Here is a 15966-nt window from a genome sequence, read left to right as displayed (position 1 = left end):
ACTCTTCTATGATTCTATGATCCTACATGAACCAGTTTTGGCCCTGGGGCTGTTCATCTGCTGATCATGACAGTAGCATTCCAATCCCAAATGCAGCTGCCTCATTCTGTACTTTGTTTATTTCACAGAGGCAAGAGGTCCAATGTTCACAGAGGGCCCCCCCCCCCGATACCACCCACAATCATTGCCCTATTCATTCCAATGAGAAAGTAGAAACACATGTGCATTCCTAAGCACACACACATAGAATCATAGAATCATAGAATAGTAGGGTTGGAAGGTGCCTACAAGGCCATCGAGTCCAACCCCCTGCTCAATGCAGGAATCCAGGTCAGAGCATCCCTGACAAATGGCTGTCCAGCCTCATCTTGAAGGCCTCCAGTGTGGGAGAGCCCACCACCTCCCCAGGTAATTGGTTCCATTGTCGTATTGCTCTGACACTCAGGAAGTTTTTCCTGATGTTCAGCCGGAATCTGGCTTCCTGTAACGTGAGCCCATTATTCCGTGTCCTGCACTCTGGGATGATCAAGAAGAGATCCTGGCCTTCTTCTCTGTGACAACCTTTCAAGTACTTGAAGAGTGCTATCATATCTCCCCTCAGTCTTCTCTTCTCAAGGCTAAACATGCCCAGTTCTTTCAGTCTCTCTTCATAGGGCTTTATTTCCAGTCCCCAGATCATCTTTGTTGCCCTCCTCTGAACCCTCTCCAGTTTGTCTGCATCCTTCTTAAAGTGTGGTGCCCAGAACTGGACACAGTACTCCAGATGAGGCCTAACCAGTGCTGAGTAGAGGGGAACTAGCACTTCCCGGGATTTGGAAGCAATGCTTCTATGAATGCAGCCCAAAATGGCATTTGCCTTTTTTGCAGCCACATCACATTGTTGGCTCATATTCAGCTGGTGATCGACAACAATTCCAAGATCCTTCTCGCTCGTAGTGTGGTTGAGCCACGTATCCCCCATCTTGTAACTGTGCATTTCGTTTCTTTTTCCTAGGTGTAGAACTTGGCATTTATCCCTATTAAATGCCATTCTGTTGTTTTCTGCCCAGCGCTCCAGTCTATCCAGATCACTTTGAATTTTGTTTCTGTCTTCCAAAGTATTAGCTATCCCTCCCAATTTTGTGTCATCTGCAAATTTGATCAGCATTCCCTGCACCTCCTCCTCCAAGTCATTAATAAAAATGTTGAAGAGCACTGGGCCCAGGACTGAGCCCTGCGGTACCCCACTCGTTACCTCTCCCCAGCTTGAGAAGGTCCCATTGATAAGCACTCTTTGAGTCCGATTCTGTAGCCAACTGTGGATCCACCGGATCGTTGTTTCATCTAGCCCACTTGGAGCTAGTTTGCTCATCAGGATATCATGGGGCACTTTGTCGAAAGCTTTGCTGAAGTCGAGGTATATGATGTCTACAGCATTCCCACGGTCTACAAGGGAGGTGACTTGATCAAAAAATGAGATCAGATTTGTCTGGCAGGACTTGTTTTTGACAAATCCATGTTGGCTTCGAGTAATCACGGCATTGTTGTCAAGGTGCTTCCAGATGGATTGCTTTATGATCTGCTCCAGAATTTTCCCAGGGATTGATGTCAGACTGACTGGTCTGTAGTTCCCAGGTTCCTCCTTTTTACCCTTTTTGATCAAGTAACCTCCCTTGTAGACCTCCTTTGAAATGAATGGATAGCCTTCCCCTCCCCTCCTCTCTCTCACTCACACACACACACACACACACACAAGATTTGTGTGTATGCACAGATGTGTACAGGAATCTCTTGATTCATGCAATGAAGTGAACATAAGCCCTATTTAAATCACTGAATTCAATAGACGTGTAGTTAAGAGGTGCGGGAAATGGGCTCACGAATGATTGGTTGGCAAGGAGGAAAAGCTCTTTTAGGGATTTAACTCTATTGGCTGGAATGAGTCTCTGTGCTTATCAGTGCACAAAGTCTCTAATTCTCTCTCATTTATACGCAGATTTGCCAACTTTTTTTTCTGCCATGGCATTTTCACATTTTGAAAGCCCCTAAATGGGAAAGGAAGATTCTCTCTTGCTTGTGAAGATCATCACGGACGAGCAGGGATGTATGGATTTTGTAAAATCTATTCCATCTGTGTTTTGCGGGTTGTCAGGTGCCTTTTGTTCTGTTGTCCATTTGTTGGCCGAATCTGAATTTTTCCCAATCTCCCAAATTTGCGCTAATTTGCATTTGCGAAAATTCACAAATCCCCCCCTGTGCAATACCCCCAAAATGTGCATTCATCCTTTAATTTATGGGGAAATGTGCATTTTCAGCTGGTGATTTTTTATTTACGTAGAAATCTGAACTCATTTGATTCCGTTGCAGATTTCTCCGACATCTGTACTGATGAGACATGAAAACTATTTTAAGTAGTGTGCAGGTGAGATTAAATTTGGTCTTCTAATGTCTCAAGTCCCATTGATTTTAGTGGGCCTCACAGGCACATAACTAGCTGTAGCTGCAACTCGGAATTGCAACTGTTAGAAACAGAAAGATGGATTAGATGGAACTCAGTCTGATCCAAAAGGCATTTGCATAGGAAGCTGCCTTATACAAGGTCAGACTGTTTGTCCATTTACCCCAGTACTGCCCGCGCTGGATGGCCGTGGTGCTCCAGGCAGAGAAAAGTATTTCTCATCACCTGCTACCTGTTCATTTTTAAGTTGGTGATGTGTATTGAACCTGGGACCTTTTTCATGCAAAGCAAGTGTTCTACCACTGAGATATGGTCCCTCCCCAATAAAGTTCTCACTCTTTCCCACATATGATATTGGGCTTTCAAAATGTGAATAATGATTCCAAGGCAAAAGAAGGAGCCTGGGGAAATGCACCCAAATACAGGCTAACATCAGCTGCCAAGGACTCACATATTTTGGGGTCATGGATCTCACAACTTGAGTCACAGTCCTCCACTCCAAAGATTTATTTCTGCTGTAGTTTGCTTTGTTGTTAGATGCGTAGGCAACGGCAGCTGGCAGCAGTGTATGTCCGTGTGTTGGGCGGGGGGAGGGGCAGTTTAAGTGCTTACCCAAATTTATAAGCCAGAGAGCTATACGGCATGCAGGCTGAGACAAGCTAAAATAAGAGATGCAAAAGAAGATGGAGAATGTGTGCTGAAGACAGATGGGCTAGCAATTCCGCATAGCTATCAATTTCCTCAGATCTTTAAAACGAATTCCTTCAGTGACACTGCAATGTAATTTATAGTCAGTCTGCAAGGAACAGTATATACCCCAAGCAAAGCCTTTAAAAATATATAATGAGCCAAGAGCTGGGGTAAGTCTGCTGTTGAAATAGAAATAAAGCTTTTGCAGACCAGATTTTAAAAAGAAAGAAAATGATGGTGTTTTGCTTTATCTGCTATCCATTCTCTGTCCTCACCTCCTCCTCCTCTCTTTGCCTTTTGAAAATATGCTTGGGTTTGAAGAAAACCATTCCCATTAAAAGCACAGACTGATTGACTCAGTGCAATTAACTGACTAGTGCTTGGAGAAACTGTATGGCCTAAACGGCTATCATGGCCTCCAACTGTACCTATCTCCATCCCATGTGCACAACCTGAGCATCTCCAGTTAAGAAGGTAGGAAATGATGGGAAAAACTGAGAACTGTCGGAAATCCTGGAGCGTTGCTTTCTGTCAAAGTAGACCATACTGGACTATATGGACCAATGGTCTGAGAATATCAGGAGGCTCGTACGTTCCCCTTCAGTGGAGGTGGTGGCTCCGTTGTCAGCTTCGCACCTTGGAGAGCTCCTTTAGAATTCTGGCCAGTTCTGACTGAAACCGGGAGAGGATTGACCACCCCACTGAAATCGGAGCCATCGGCCTCCACTGTCCCCCTTGCTCATGTATGTGTGCTGACATGTTCTGAATTTTCAGAATACCCGAGTTCCCAGCTTTGTTATCAGGTCCTGCTCCTGTGCCACTAACAGGAGTCTGATGTACAACAATTACGCTACAGATGCTTTTTCATGTCAGAAAAATCTTCTAAATTGCTGTGTGTCAAGCTGTTAGTTTAGAGGGCATCGCAACAGCTGCTGCCACGCATCCACCACCGAAGTAAGAAAAGAGTCAAGTAACACCCCAACTGAGCTTTTTCGGAAATTAATACTGAAAGCTGCCATTGGCCGTGATTCTCTATGGATGAATAGGGCGGTGGCACGCCATCCCTGTATCTCCATCATTTAAAGACCTGTATACTTTACATTAGGACAGGAAGGCCTGGCGTGCTATGGTCCATGGGGTCACGAAGAGTCGGACACGACTTAACGACTGAACAACAACAACAACAATACTTTACATTGGCAAGTTAAAGAGGCAATTCAATCAGTGCTACAAAGGGACTGTAACCCTTGTCAGCAATGCACTTCTGCAGGCAAATCAAAAATATTTCTGAAACGTAAGATGAATATCAGGGATTCTACCCAGATAGAGGAGCAACTTAAAACAATTACCTCCAAACCACGGACATGGAAGAGGTTTGCTGGTCTGTTGAAGAAATTCAAACAGATGCTTAAGTATTTTGCCTCCTTAATTATCTGCTCTGCTATTTATCCTATCCTGTTTTCAAAACACAGGTTTTGTGGCTTCTACTTGGAGGGTGGTCCAGCAACCTAGCTAACACATCCAATGCAAGAAGATGAAGAACCACACAGGAAAATGAAAACAACAAAAGGCTTCAAATGAAGCATCTGACAATCTGGGCCCCTGGCAGGGTTCCCCGGCTTGACAGAAAAAAATCTGGAACTAATGCCTTTCCAGACTGCCTCATAAAGTCCCTGATGGTGTTGGGAAAATGTGTGTTTTGCCTCCTGAACCCTGGTGGTCGAGTGTGCTCTAAAAATGCTCAGCGGAGAGAAGGGGGTCCTGGCAAAGTCTGCTTTACAAAAACAAATGAACAACCCACCCTCACCCCTGCCAGCAGCTGGATACACAGTTAAAATTAAAACATTTTTACAGAAGCTGATTTTAGCCTTATAGCCACCAATAAGCCAATTTGAGGGCCAGTGTGGTATACAGGATATAGACTCGAATTTGAAATGGGGAAAACCCAAGCAGCCTTGAAGTTTGTTGGGTGACCTTGGCCCAATCATTCTCTCTCTCTCTCTCTCTGCCCTAACCTTCCTCACAGTTTTGTTATGGGTTACATCCAAGGTTCCACTTTTTTAAATGGAAGGATGATGCTTGGATACTGCCCTGTGTTTCCTGCGCTCCCAGAAGGAAGAGCAGGATATATGTAATAAAAATAAATACAGGAAACATCTCATACTTAATTGGCAGACTTTTCCAGCCCCATGGCCATGAATGAGAGCTGTGCAAAAAAATAAGTATGCTCTTGAACAACTGCCGCTAATTTATATAGGGCTTGTCGTAGAGATGCTCACTATGGATTGGGCTTATTATACCCATGATCTAAAACCCTAAACATTCAGAGGCTTCCAATACTCTTCTGTGTATAAAAAATGCTCCACTCAAATGTGGGAATTCCTTAGCACAAAGAAGAAGATGGAGAGGCCTCGCTATCCACCAGATTGTTCACTGGAACCCACATGTACACATCTGCACTCCAGCATAACCTCAAATAATGGAGGAAACAACAAACAATCAACAGAGCATAATGCTATTAACATCCTATATCCTGTATGTACCTGGCACGTCTTATCAGCTGTGGGAGATGACCTGGAACGGATGTGCACGGTAACTGCCTGGTTTTCTGATCTCTCCAGCAAGTCCTCTGCAGATGCCGACTTCCCAGGCTTCTTGGTCAGTGCTGGCTTCTTCTCTGGGGCTTGGTTATCATGGCATAGCTGGGTGCATATGTCAAGATCTGTCTGAGTGCTTTTAGTGAGCTCCAGATTGGCTCTGTGATCATGACGGTGATCTATTTTAAGCCAATTGGGAAAGGAGCTGCTGCTGCTGCTGTTTTGATGGGCTGCCTTCTTGCTCTCAAATCCATTGAGATCAAAGCAACCTGTAAGCCCAGGAGGGAGACTAGCAAAGCCACGGCCAGTTCTAGAGATGTGTTCTAGGGACTCTCTACGACTGTAAAGACTCTGGTCCTGAAGAGAATTTATGCTAGATGCTGATGAGAGAGACTGGCCATCTTGGCCACCTGTTTGCTGGTATGGGGTCTGAGGGCCCTCATGCAGGAGGCTAGTATCGTGGGATGCAGAAGATGGGCGTTTCCCAGTTTTGCGTTCAATGTAATCTGCCAGTGCATTTTGCTGCAACTGCTTCAGCTCTGGCTTGGAAAGATTAATGGTGGAGAAAGCCTTGTTCTCCCTCTCAAAGATTTTGCGTCTGTCTGCCACTGTGTTCTCTGGAAAAACGAACTGGAGGATTTTCTTCTGAAGGGAGAAGGGTGAGAGGTCATTGTCAGACATACCCACTTCATTAATCTTCTCTGGCTCAGAGTAAGACCTTTTCTTCTGCTCAGCGGTCAAACGCTTCCTACCCCCAATACGGGCCACGTGCAGCCGTCCAGCAAGACTCTCTTTATTGGTATAGCCCAGCTTCATCTCTGTTGGTGTAATGCTATGTCTTTCCTTTGGGGTATGTGGAGATGCTGCGGTGCTTCTCATCCCAACATGTGCCGAAGCTGGCCTCTGTATACTTCTTTTGGGCTCCTTTCCAAATAGAGGGCTAATGTTGAGGTCCTTGCGTCGGAAGGAGGTGGCCCTCAAAACCTTTGACTGGGCATCTTTAATGCTATTCCTATAAGCCCTGTTAAAGGGGATGTCCAACTGTGAGCCATTCGAGTCCTGAACGTTACCCTTCCATAAGATTTCCTTCTCAGGTTCCTCCAACAACTGGAAGGTACTTCTGCTCCGTTGTAGCTGCCCAGCCTGTGTCTGTGATTCATTTTCAGAGGGCCCACTGCAATAGATGCTTGGCTGTGCTGGCATTGCTACCACAGCAGCTGCAGCTACCATTGGCTGCTCTGCAGAATGCCAATTAGCCCTCTCTGGTTTGCCAGTCCCTCTTTCACTTGGATGTTGCATATATGGGGCCGTCTCTGATCTGTTTGTGCTGGCCAGCCTGCTGTGTTCACCCAGCAACTGACCATGCTCCTGAGAGTTCCGCCTATTTCGGATGTCCTCAATGCTGCTAAGGCTGGGCTTGTTTGACCCATAATTCTGGCCAAAACCATTCGCATTCAAACTTTGTGGCCACTGGCTGCCTTGTTCACGCTGCTCTATCTTGCTGACCTTCTCCAGAACTGAACATCGGGCTTTCCTAGATTCCATTTTGCCATACTGAGAATCCTGAAAGCTTTGGGTGCTGCTAGAACTGAGCCGACGAATGCTGAAACCTGATGTCTTTGGGGGCAATGGAGAAGAGGGTTCCTCATACTTTGGCTCCACACCATAGATATGCTCTGTGTTAGAAATGGCATCCTGGGGTCCTTCCATGACTTGCCATTCTGTGTCCCGCCAGTGCTCAGAGATCTGTCCCTGGCAATCCTTCTCTTCTTGGCTGCTGTAACTTATAAAGTGCCACTTGGCACCGGAGTACCTCTTACACTGTTGTGCCTCCTTCAGATCTATGTTGTTTTGCAACTTGGCGCTCTCTGGGATGTTTTGCAAGGAGGAAAAGCCATATTGCTTGGCTTTACTAGAGCTCCACTGGTTTTGTGTTGTGGAATCTCTTTCGCTTTTCTGCAGGTTAGCATTCTTGTTCTCTTGCTGATCTCCTGAGCCATAAGCTTTTGAGTGGTAGTAGGCTTTGCTGTCACTCACATCCCTCAGGTGAGACTGCTGTGGCTGAGAGCTGTGATTCAAGTGCTGTGCATTCCTTGCACTTTCCTGGATTATAGGTGTTGCCATACAAAGGGGCTCCGATTCATCCTGTCTTGGAGATGCTGGATAAGCTTGAGGATGAGTTCTGTACAAGGCAAACTTTGCAGCTGTCTCCCCTACTTCCTTCTTTTTCCCTGCTGTTGATGACACGTACTCAGGCTGGTAGAAGATGGCAGCCTTGTTAGGAACGCTTTGGTTTCCATTCTCATCTAAGCCAGAATGTTGTCTGCAGGTAGCAGCATTTCCGTAGGAAGGTGAAGGAGCAGGGGGCGCTGCATACCCACTCTCTTTGGCAAGCGCTGGATAAAGCATCCCACTATTGCTTGCAGAAGGGTGAGGAACCTGGGCAAAGTGTGGCTCAGGAGAAGGTACAGGGTAAACACCAGTAGGAAGCAAAGTCTGCCCTGGCTTGGCTGCCTGTGAGTAGACCTGTTTGGGCTTCATTGTGGGACTGCTCTCTGGGCTCTTCTCCATCACAGTGTGGAGCTGCCCTTCTAGGAATGCAGGTTTCTGGAGCTGCCCTGGAGGAGGAGTGCCTTGGCCCAGGTGAGGCCAACCACTTTTGGGATGAGTCCTACCAGACTTCCTGTGCTCAAGACTAGACCAGGAGCTGGGCCTCTCATGGTGCCTTATTGCTGCATAACTATCGCTACGGGTCGGCGGCATGGGAGGCCCCGTCATATACTGGCTGTCACTGTCAGATGAACTCCGAGTTTGTGGGCCTTTGCTGTAGCCATGCAACCTGCTGGAGCCATAACTTTTAGCCTGGGCCTCACAGCTCGGCGAAAGAGCAGAGGACTTCACCTCATATTCCTCTGAAACCCCTCGCTGGGCATTGTAGACTGTTTTGATGTACCTGATGTCTGCCTGCCGCATTCCCCCCTCCTGCGGTCTGCCCCGGGAATGCACGTTCTCCATGGAGTAGGACCGCTCCTTGCAGAACACAGGCGCTGGATATTCAGGGATGCTGGAGTTGGTTGAGAAAGAGCTGTATGCGGAATCCCTCTTGCTGTGGAGGTGGGCAAGCTGGTCAATGCTGTTGGTGGATTTGGCTGGTGAAAGGTGGCAGGGTTGATGGGAGAACCCTGCAGGGGTATGGTCCAAACTCTCCATGCTCCCCCTCGAGCTATATTGGTCAGGGCTTCTTCTTAAATAGCCATGGTCGTAGCTGGAGAGGTCACTCGTGGAGGAACTGGAGAGAGAAGCAAGAGAGCAAGAAGGAAAGACTTGTTAGTGTTAACACGCAAGCAAGAGGGAGTTATACTGGCTTATAAAGGGGCACTGACGGATATGTTTAGTTTTTAGAGGAACAGACGAAAACCCATATTTGGGCCTTGTTCTGTTCTTAGTCTACAGTCATCCTGGTTTGCTCGGATGAACCACTTGACATTGCAACACATGTCTCTTATTTATCACTATGAAGGGAAGGAAAAAATAGATAGAGGCAGATCACAAGCAACACAGGCTTTGCAGAGAAGTCCAAGTGCGTCTCCTCCACCCTTGCAATCCATCAAAAGCATCCTAAACATCACCAAAATAACCAGATATCGTGAGAAAGAGAGAAAAGAAGAGTAAGACAAGCTTGAGGAGGGGAAGAAATTTGCTCTCTCTCTCTTTCTCTCTGTGCCTCTTTCTTTTTCTCTCCTCCCCTACCCCCATTTCTTTTCTTTTTATGGAGGCGAAGGCTATACCCTGGCAGTCTTCCTGGAAACTCCAACTGGACTGGAGACATTTTGTTTGCTGTGAGAAAACTAAACAGACATGACAGGGAAGGAGGCAATGAGGGATGGGAATGGGTGGGGGGATAAAAAGCAGGGAAACCATAGCAGTTTGAATAAGACACCAACTGAGTTTCTCATCATGGACAGAGTTCTACTGGCTCAAAGACTATTACAGAAAGGATATGATAATACCACTTGTCAAGGAGGTTCAGATGCAGGCAAAAGACTGAGAATCACCTAGTTGTCATTGCTATTTGGAAGGGAGGAAGTTGGTGCCTTTGGTTCTATGACATTATTTTCCGCCATACAAAATGATGAAGTGGAAGATAAACCAGCCATAAAACCCGCTTGATTCACTCTTAAGACATGGAATTGGGAAAACATGTGTTCAAGTCCTAGCATCACTTGACCCACTAGGTGATTGAGTCATTATTACTCAGTTTCAATTCATCATAGGCAAAATGGGAATAATAAATTATTTACTTCATCGGAAGGTGAATCATTCACTTCACATTGGCACCAGGAAGCTTGGGAACTACGTTCCCTGGGGCCAGACTTTACGGCAACACATTGAGATGTGTTTTCAGCTTTTATCTGCTTTTTCCCGAAATCGGCTTAGCTCCATCAGGGGCACACAAAGCAAGAAAAAGCGGACTATATGCCTCCCAAACAAACCGCTTTCACAGGTCACACTGCACTTTTATCCACCTTACTTTGGGGTCGGATGGGTGGAGTCCCACCAGTTGAAATGATGTCATCAACCACCTGTGAGAAGCACGTTACCCTTCCCCCTTGCTCCCCGGGTGCATCTAGAAAAAGCAGCGGAGCATTCTGACCTGAAAATTTCCTACATTCCCACCCAGTGTAAGTGTGTCACCAAGAGGTCTACTTGTCTGCCTTCAGACTTCCACAGCTAGGTAGAGCCATTCTGTGATACCGCCTGTACAGAATAGCTCTAAATTGCTATATCACTATTGTGCTATACCAATATAGCAATTTAGAGCTATTCCCTATGCATGAAATCACTATTGCGGGGCTTTAGAACTGCAAATTTGCTTGTCTTTAGGATTTCACTAGTAGTGCCCTGATCCACCAAAGCACATTGTAATGAGAACCTGAAGTAGTGTGATTTTGATGTCACACTATGGCGCAAGGGCGATTTACCGGTTCAGCGCTTTCAGGAGATTTGGGGGGATTAAGCTGGGAAAGACTGCAGGATAGAAGGGAACAGCTGAGAAAAGAGCTGCAGGAGAAATCCCCACTGGCCTTGATCCCCAAAGGACACACCACATCCCAGGAAGGAGCAAAAGGAAAAGGGGAGTACAGCCAGCAAGTTCCCAGTAACAAGAAGCTGTAGTAGAGCAATTTCGATGTTGCAGCATGTTACAAAGGCGATTTAGCGATTTTCCAAGATTTCAGGGGATTACAGAGTAAAGAAAATGATCAACCAGTGGTGGTGGTGGGGAATAGTTTAAGGAAGGTTCAGAGAATGAAGCCTCCAAAGTGAGCTGCCAGAGGTGCGATATAGCGAGATAGTGGGGAAAAAAGAGTAAAGGGTTGTTACTTTGAAGCTGCCCTATCTTGGGTCTGTGGTCTACTACCAAAGAAAGACGTGAAGTACAGTGAATGGCAAAGCAGAGAGCACTACTAAGAGGCAGAAACACCAGTAGAGCAAATACCTACTGCAGGGCAAGGAACCAGACCTGTCTCTTTCACACGCTACTGTGAAATGGTGGCAAATCAAAACAATAGAGGGAAAAAGGAGGGCATCACTCCTTGACCGAGGTCACAGTCAGGTGAAAGACACACACACCCCAGCACGCCCATCAGGCCAAATTTAATCTGGAGGAATGAGGCATACTGTAGTTGAACCACTTGGGAGCTGCATTAAAAAAAAATGCAGTAAAACTACTCTGCGAAAATGCAGACTTTACAGAGGGAAGCAGTGGCATTGCTGAAAATTGGTGACAACGTCATGTGTCACAAACGACTTCAAACTCTTCCCCTTCACACTAAATTGCAGGTGAAGATTGGCCCCGGTCCATGTAAATACTGACACAAGGGTGTGTAGCAGTGTCCAGGCCTAAAGCTTGAGGCGTATGATTATGCAAACTCTCCTTGCTGTCTCTTCAGTTTGGAAATGGGGTGACAGAGTGGGCTAGTAGCAGTGTGTGTGTGTGTTTATGTGTGTTTGTGTGTGTATGCTTGGAAATGAACCTATTCTGAACTGGGCCCAAACTCTGGAGGGGTCTGGGCCCGATTTGGAATGGACTTGGGGGGGGGGGGCTAGGCCTGTGTAATTCAGTGCCTCTAAATTGAATTACAGTGCCACCATTAATGTTAATTTCATCTTAGTAAATTCTAGGGGCAGAAGAGAGCTGACTGAGATTCTTTTTTATTGATCCTCATTTTTTTCTATCAAAAGATCCACTCTGACTCAGGACGATGATCACTGTCTACCAGTACTGCTTTAAAAGGACACTTGTGGGTGCAAAACATGATAAATGGTTTTATTTCCTCAAGGGCAATAACCCCAAACTGCATGCGTCATGAGAGAACTGCTAGCATGTCAAAGGAAATAAATGAGTGAATTAAAAGCTTCTACAGAGCCCAAAGCACTCAAGCAGGGGAGAGGAGCAGGGAGGAGGACTGCTGTGTTTCTGACTGATTCCCTGTCCACATCTTGCCTACTTCTGATCAGCCTCCACTGTAGAACCATTCTACAGCATCTGTACACCATGTTTGATTCAATCATTCAATCACTCCTAATGCAGAAACACAGCACAATTATCCAGCCTCAGAGGAGGCTGTGTGTCTCTGCGTGAGTTGCTGTAGCTTCATTCCTTTCCGTCAGAAGCAGTGACTCATCTAGAAACACAGGGGGTAGGCACCTTTGGAGGTAGATCATCTTGATTTTTACATCTCTGATCTTTGGGAGAGTAAGAATGAAGTGTATCTCCAATTCTAATTCAGAAAGTGTGTCTTAGCTATCAGAAGTAGACTAAAAACACCAAGACCAGAGCATGGCCTGAGGGCACGTAATGGTCAGCACTTGGATTGGAAGTTGTCTGGGAGCCTCCATGTACCCTGCCTTGAGTTCCATGGAAGAAAAGCTGCATATAAAATGGAATAAGCAAAAAATTGAACATTCAATCTAATTCGAATTAAAACAAATGTTTTAAAGGTGAAGTACAGGCTGAAGGGGCAGGATTTCAGCTTGAGATCGATAGACATATGAACAAGGAACACCTAATTACTTTGAATGAGTTCAAATCACTAGGGCCAGATGAACTGCATCCTAGAGTAATAAAGGAACTGGCAGAAGAACTCTCAGAACTGCTGTCTGTTCTCTTTGAGAAATCATGGAGGACGGGGGAAGTGCCAGATGACTGGAGGAGGGCTAATGTTGTCCCTATCTTCAAAAAGTGTAAAAAGGAGGAACCTGGGAACTACAGACCGATCAGTCGGACATCAATCCCTGGGAAAATCCTGGAGTAGATTATAAAGCAATCAGTCTGTAAGCACCTTGAAAACAATGCAGTGATTACTCGAAGCCAACATAGATTTGTCAAGAACAAATCCTGCCAGACGAAACTGATCTCATTTTTTGATCAAGTAACCTCCCTTGTGGACTGTGGGAATGCTGTGGACATAATATACCTCAGCTTCAGCAAAGCTTTCGACAAAGTGCCCCATGATATCCTGATGAGCAAACTAGCTCAAAGTGGTCTAGATGAAACAACGATCCGGTGGATCCACAGTCGGCTACAGAATCGGACTCAAAGAGTACTTATCAATGGGACCTTCTCAAACTGGGGAGGGGTACTGCAGGGCTCAGTCCTGGGCCCAGTGCTCTTCAACATTTTTATTAATGACTTGGAGGAGGAGGTGCAGGGAATGCTGATCAAATTTGCAGTTGTTGTTTATTCGTTCAGTCGCTTCCGACTCTTCGTGACTTCATGGACCAGCCCACGCCAGAGCTTCCTGTCAGCCATCGCCACCCCCAGCTCCCCCGAGGTCGAGTCCGTCACCTCCAGAATATCATCCATCCATCTTGCCCTTGTTCGGCCCCTCTTCCTTTTGCCTTCCACTTTCCCTAGCATCAGCATCTTCTCCAGGGTACCCTGTCTTCTCATTATGTGGCCAAAGGACTTCAGTTTTGCCTTTAATATCATTCCCTCAAGTGAGCAGTCTGGCTTGATTTCCTGGAGTATGGACTGGTTTGATCTTCTTGCAGTCCAAGGCACTCTCAGAATTTTCCTCCAGCACCACAGTTCAAAAGCATCGATCTTCCTTCACTCAGCCTTCCTTATGGTCCAGCTCTCGCAACCATAGGTTACTACGGGGAATACCATTGCTTTCACTATGCAGACCTTTGTTGTCAGTGTGATGTCTCTGCTCCTCACTATTTGATCAAGATTTGTCATTGCTCTCCTCCCAAGAAGTAAACGTCTTCTGATTTCCTGGCTGCAGTCAGCGTCTGCAGTAATCTTTGCGCCTAGAAAGACAAAGTCTGTCACTGCCTCCACGTTTTCTCCCTCTATTTGCCAGTTCTCAATCAAGCTGGTTGCCATAATCTTGGTTTTTTTGAGCTTTAACTGCAACCCAGCTTTTGCACTTTCTTCTTTCACCTTCGTCATAAGGTTCCTCAGCTCCTCCTCGCTTTCAGCCATCAAAGTGGTATCATCTGCATATCAGAGATTGTTAATGTTTCTTCCAGCGATTTTAACTCCAGCCTTGGCTTCATCAAGCCCAGCATGTCACATGATGTGTTCTGCGTACAGGTTGAATAGGTAGGGTGACAGTATACCACCCTGCCATACTCCTTTCCCAAACTTAAACCAGTCCGTTGATCCGTGGTCCGTTCTAACCATTGCTACTTGGTCGTTATACAGATTCCTCAGGAGGCAGACAAGATGACTTGGTATCCCCATACCACCAAGAACTTGCCACAATTTGTTATGATCCACACAGTCCAAGGCTTTAGAATAGTCAATAAAACAGAAATAGATGTTTTTCTGAAACTCCCTGGCTTTCTCCATTATCCAGCGGATATTGGCAATTTGGTCTCTAGTTCCTCTGCAGATTTTAGATCTGCAAATTTGCAGATGACACAAAATTGGGCGGGATAGCTAATACCCTGGAAGACAGAAACAAAATTCAAAGTGATCTGGATAGACTGGAGCGCTGGGCAGAAAACAACAGAATGACATTTAATAGGGATAAATGCCAAGTTCTGTACCTAGGAAAAAGAAACCAAATGCACAGTTACAAGTTGGGGGATACGTGGCTCCACAACACTACAAGCGAGAACGATCTTGGAACTGTTGTCGATCACAAGCTGAATATGAGCCAACAATATGATGTGGCTGCAAAAAAGGCCAATGCCATTTTGGGCTGCATTCATAGAAGCATAGCTTCCAAATCCCGGGAAGTACTAGTTCCCCTCTACTCAGCACTGGTTAGGCCTCATCTGGAGTACTGTGTCCAGTTCTGGGCGCCACACTTTAAGAAGGATGCACACAAACTGAAGAGGGTCCAGAGGAGGGCAACAAGGATGATCAGGGGACTGGAAACAAAGCCCTATGAAGAGAGACTGAAAGAACTGGGCATGTTTAGCCTTGAGAAGAGAAGACTGAGGGGAGAGATGATAGTGCTCTTCAAGTACTTGACAGGCTGTCACAGAGAAGAAGGCCAGGATCTCTCCTCAATCATCCCAGAGTGCAGGACACGGAATAATGGGCTCAAGTTACAGGAAGCCAGATTCCGGCTAAACATCAGGAAAAACTTCCTGACTGTTAGAGCAATACGACAATGGAACCAATGACCTAGGGAGGTGGTGGGCTCTCCCACACTGGAGGCCTTCAAAGATGAGGCTGGACAACTATCTGTCAGGGATGCTCTGACTTGGATTCCTGCATTGAGCAGGGGGTTGGAGTCGATGGCCTTGTAGGCCCCTTCCAACCCTACTATTCTATGATTCTATGAAAGGTGTACCTCTGGCTCCCCTCTTGCAACACTCTGTTCTTTATGGGTTGTTGATGAGTGCAGGCTTTTTGGGGGGTGGAGGGATAGAGCCCCCCCCAATCCTTACACCTATTGTATGGAATATGAGGGATCTCAGAACTTGTCCCTGCAAGGACAGGTAGCTAACCTGTAACTATGGTTCTTTGAGTGGTCATCGGTATATTCACACATACGGGTCCTACGCCTGAGCAGAGCTCCATTCAGGAACATTCTAAAAGCTGAGACAGCATTTTGGTGGGAACCTGCCCTTCCCACTCAGTTCCCTGAGATCATGGCAGTACTGTACAAAGAAAAAGTGGGATACATGCTATATAGGCACCGAGAGGGAAAATGGACAGATAACCACTTGAAGAACCAGGGATACAGATAAGCAACATGTCCTCTTTCTTCATGATCT

At 46.1% G+C, this 15966-nt stretch overlaps 1 protein-coding gene across 1 annotated transcript in view; it reads right to left on the bottom strand.

Annotated features, from left to right (window-relative positions):
* The window catches only part of SHROOM3 (shroom family member 3), a 263685-nt gene that overhangs the window by 13261 nt on the left and 234458 nt on the right, over positions 1–15966 (bottom strand). Inside the window, exon 7 of the mRNA XM_084855398.1 lies at positions 5671–9013. Within this exon, the coding sequence (XP_084711524.1) occupies positions 5671–9013 (3343 nt within the window). The remainder of the gene's footprint in view (positions 1–5670; positions 9014–15966) is intronic.

Source organism: Heloderma suspectum, chromosome 5 (assembly GCF_057233095.1).
Source record: "Heloderma suspectum isolate Gila_16-S chromosome 5, 16-S_ref, whole genome shotgun sequence".
Lineage (NCBI taxonomy): Eukaryota > Metazoa > Chordata > Lepidosauria > Squamata > Helodermatidae > Heloderma > Heloderma suspectum.
The sequence above is the reverse complement of the archived record's forward strand: the minus strand, read 5'-3'. Positions and strand labels throughout refer to the sequence as shown.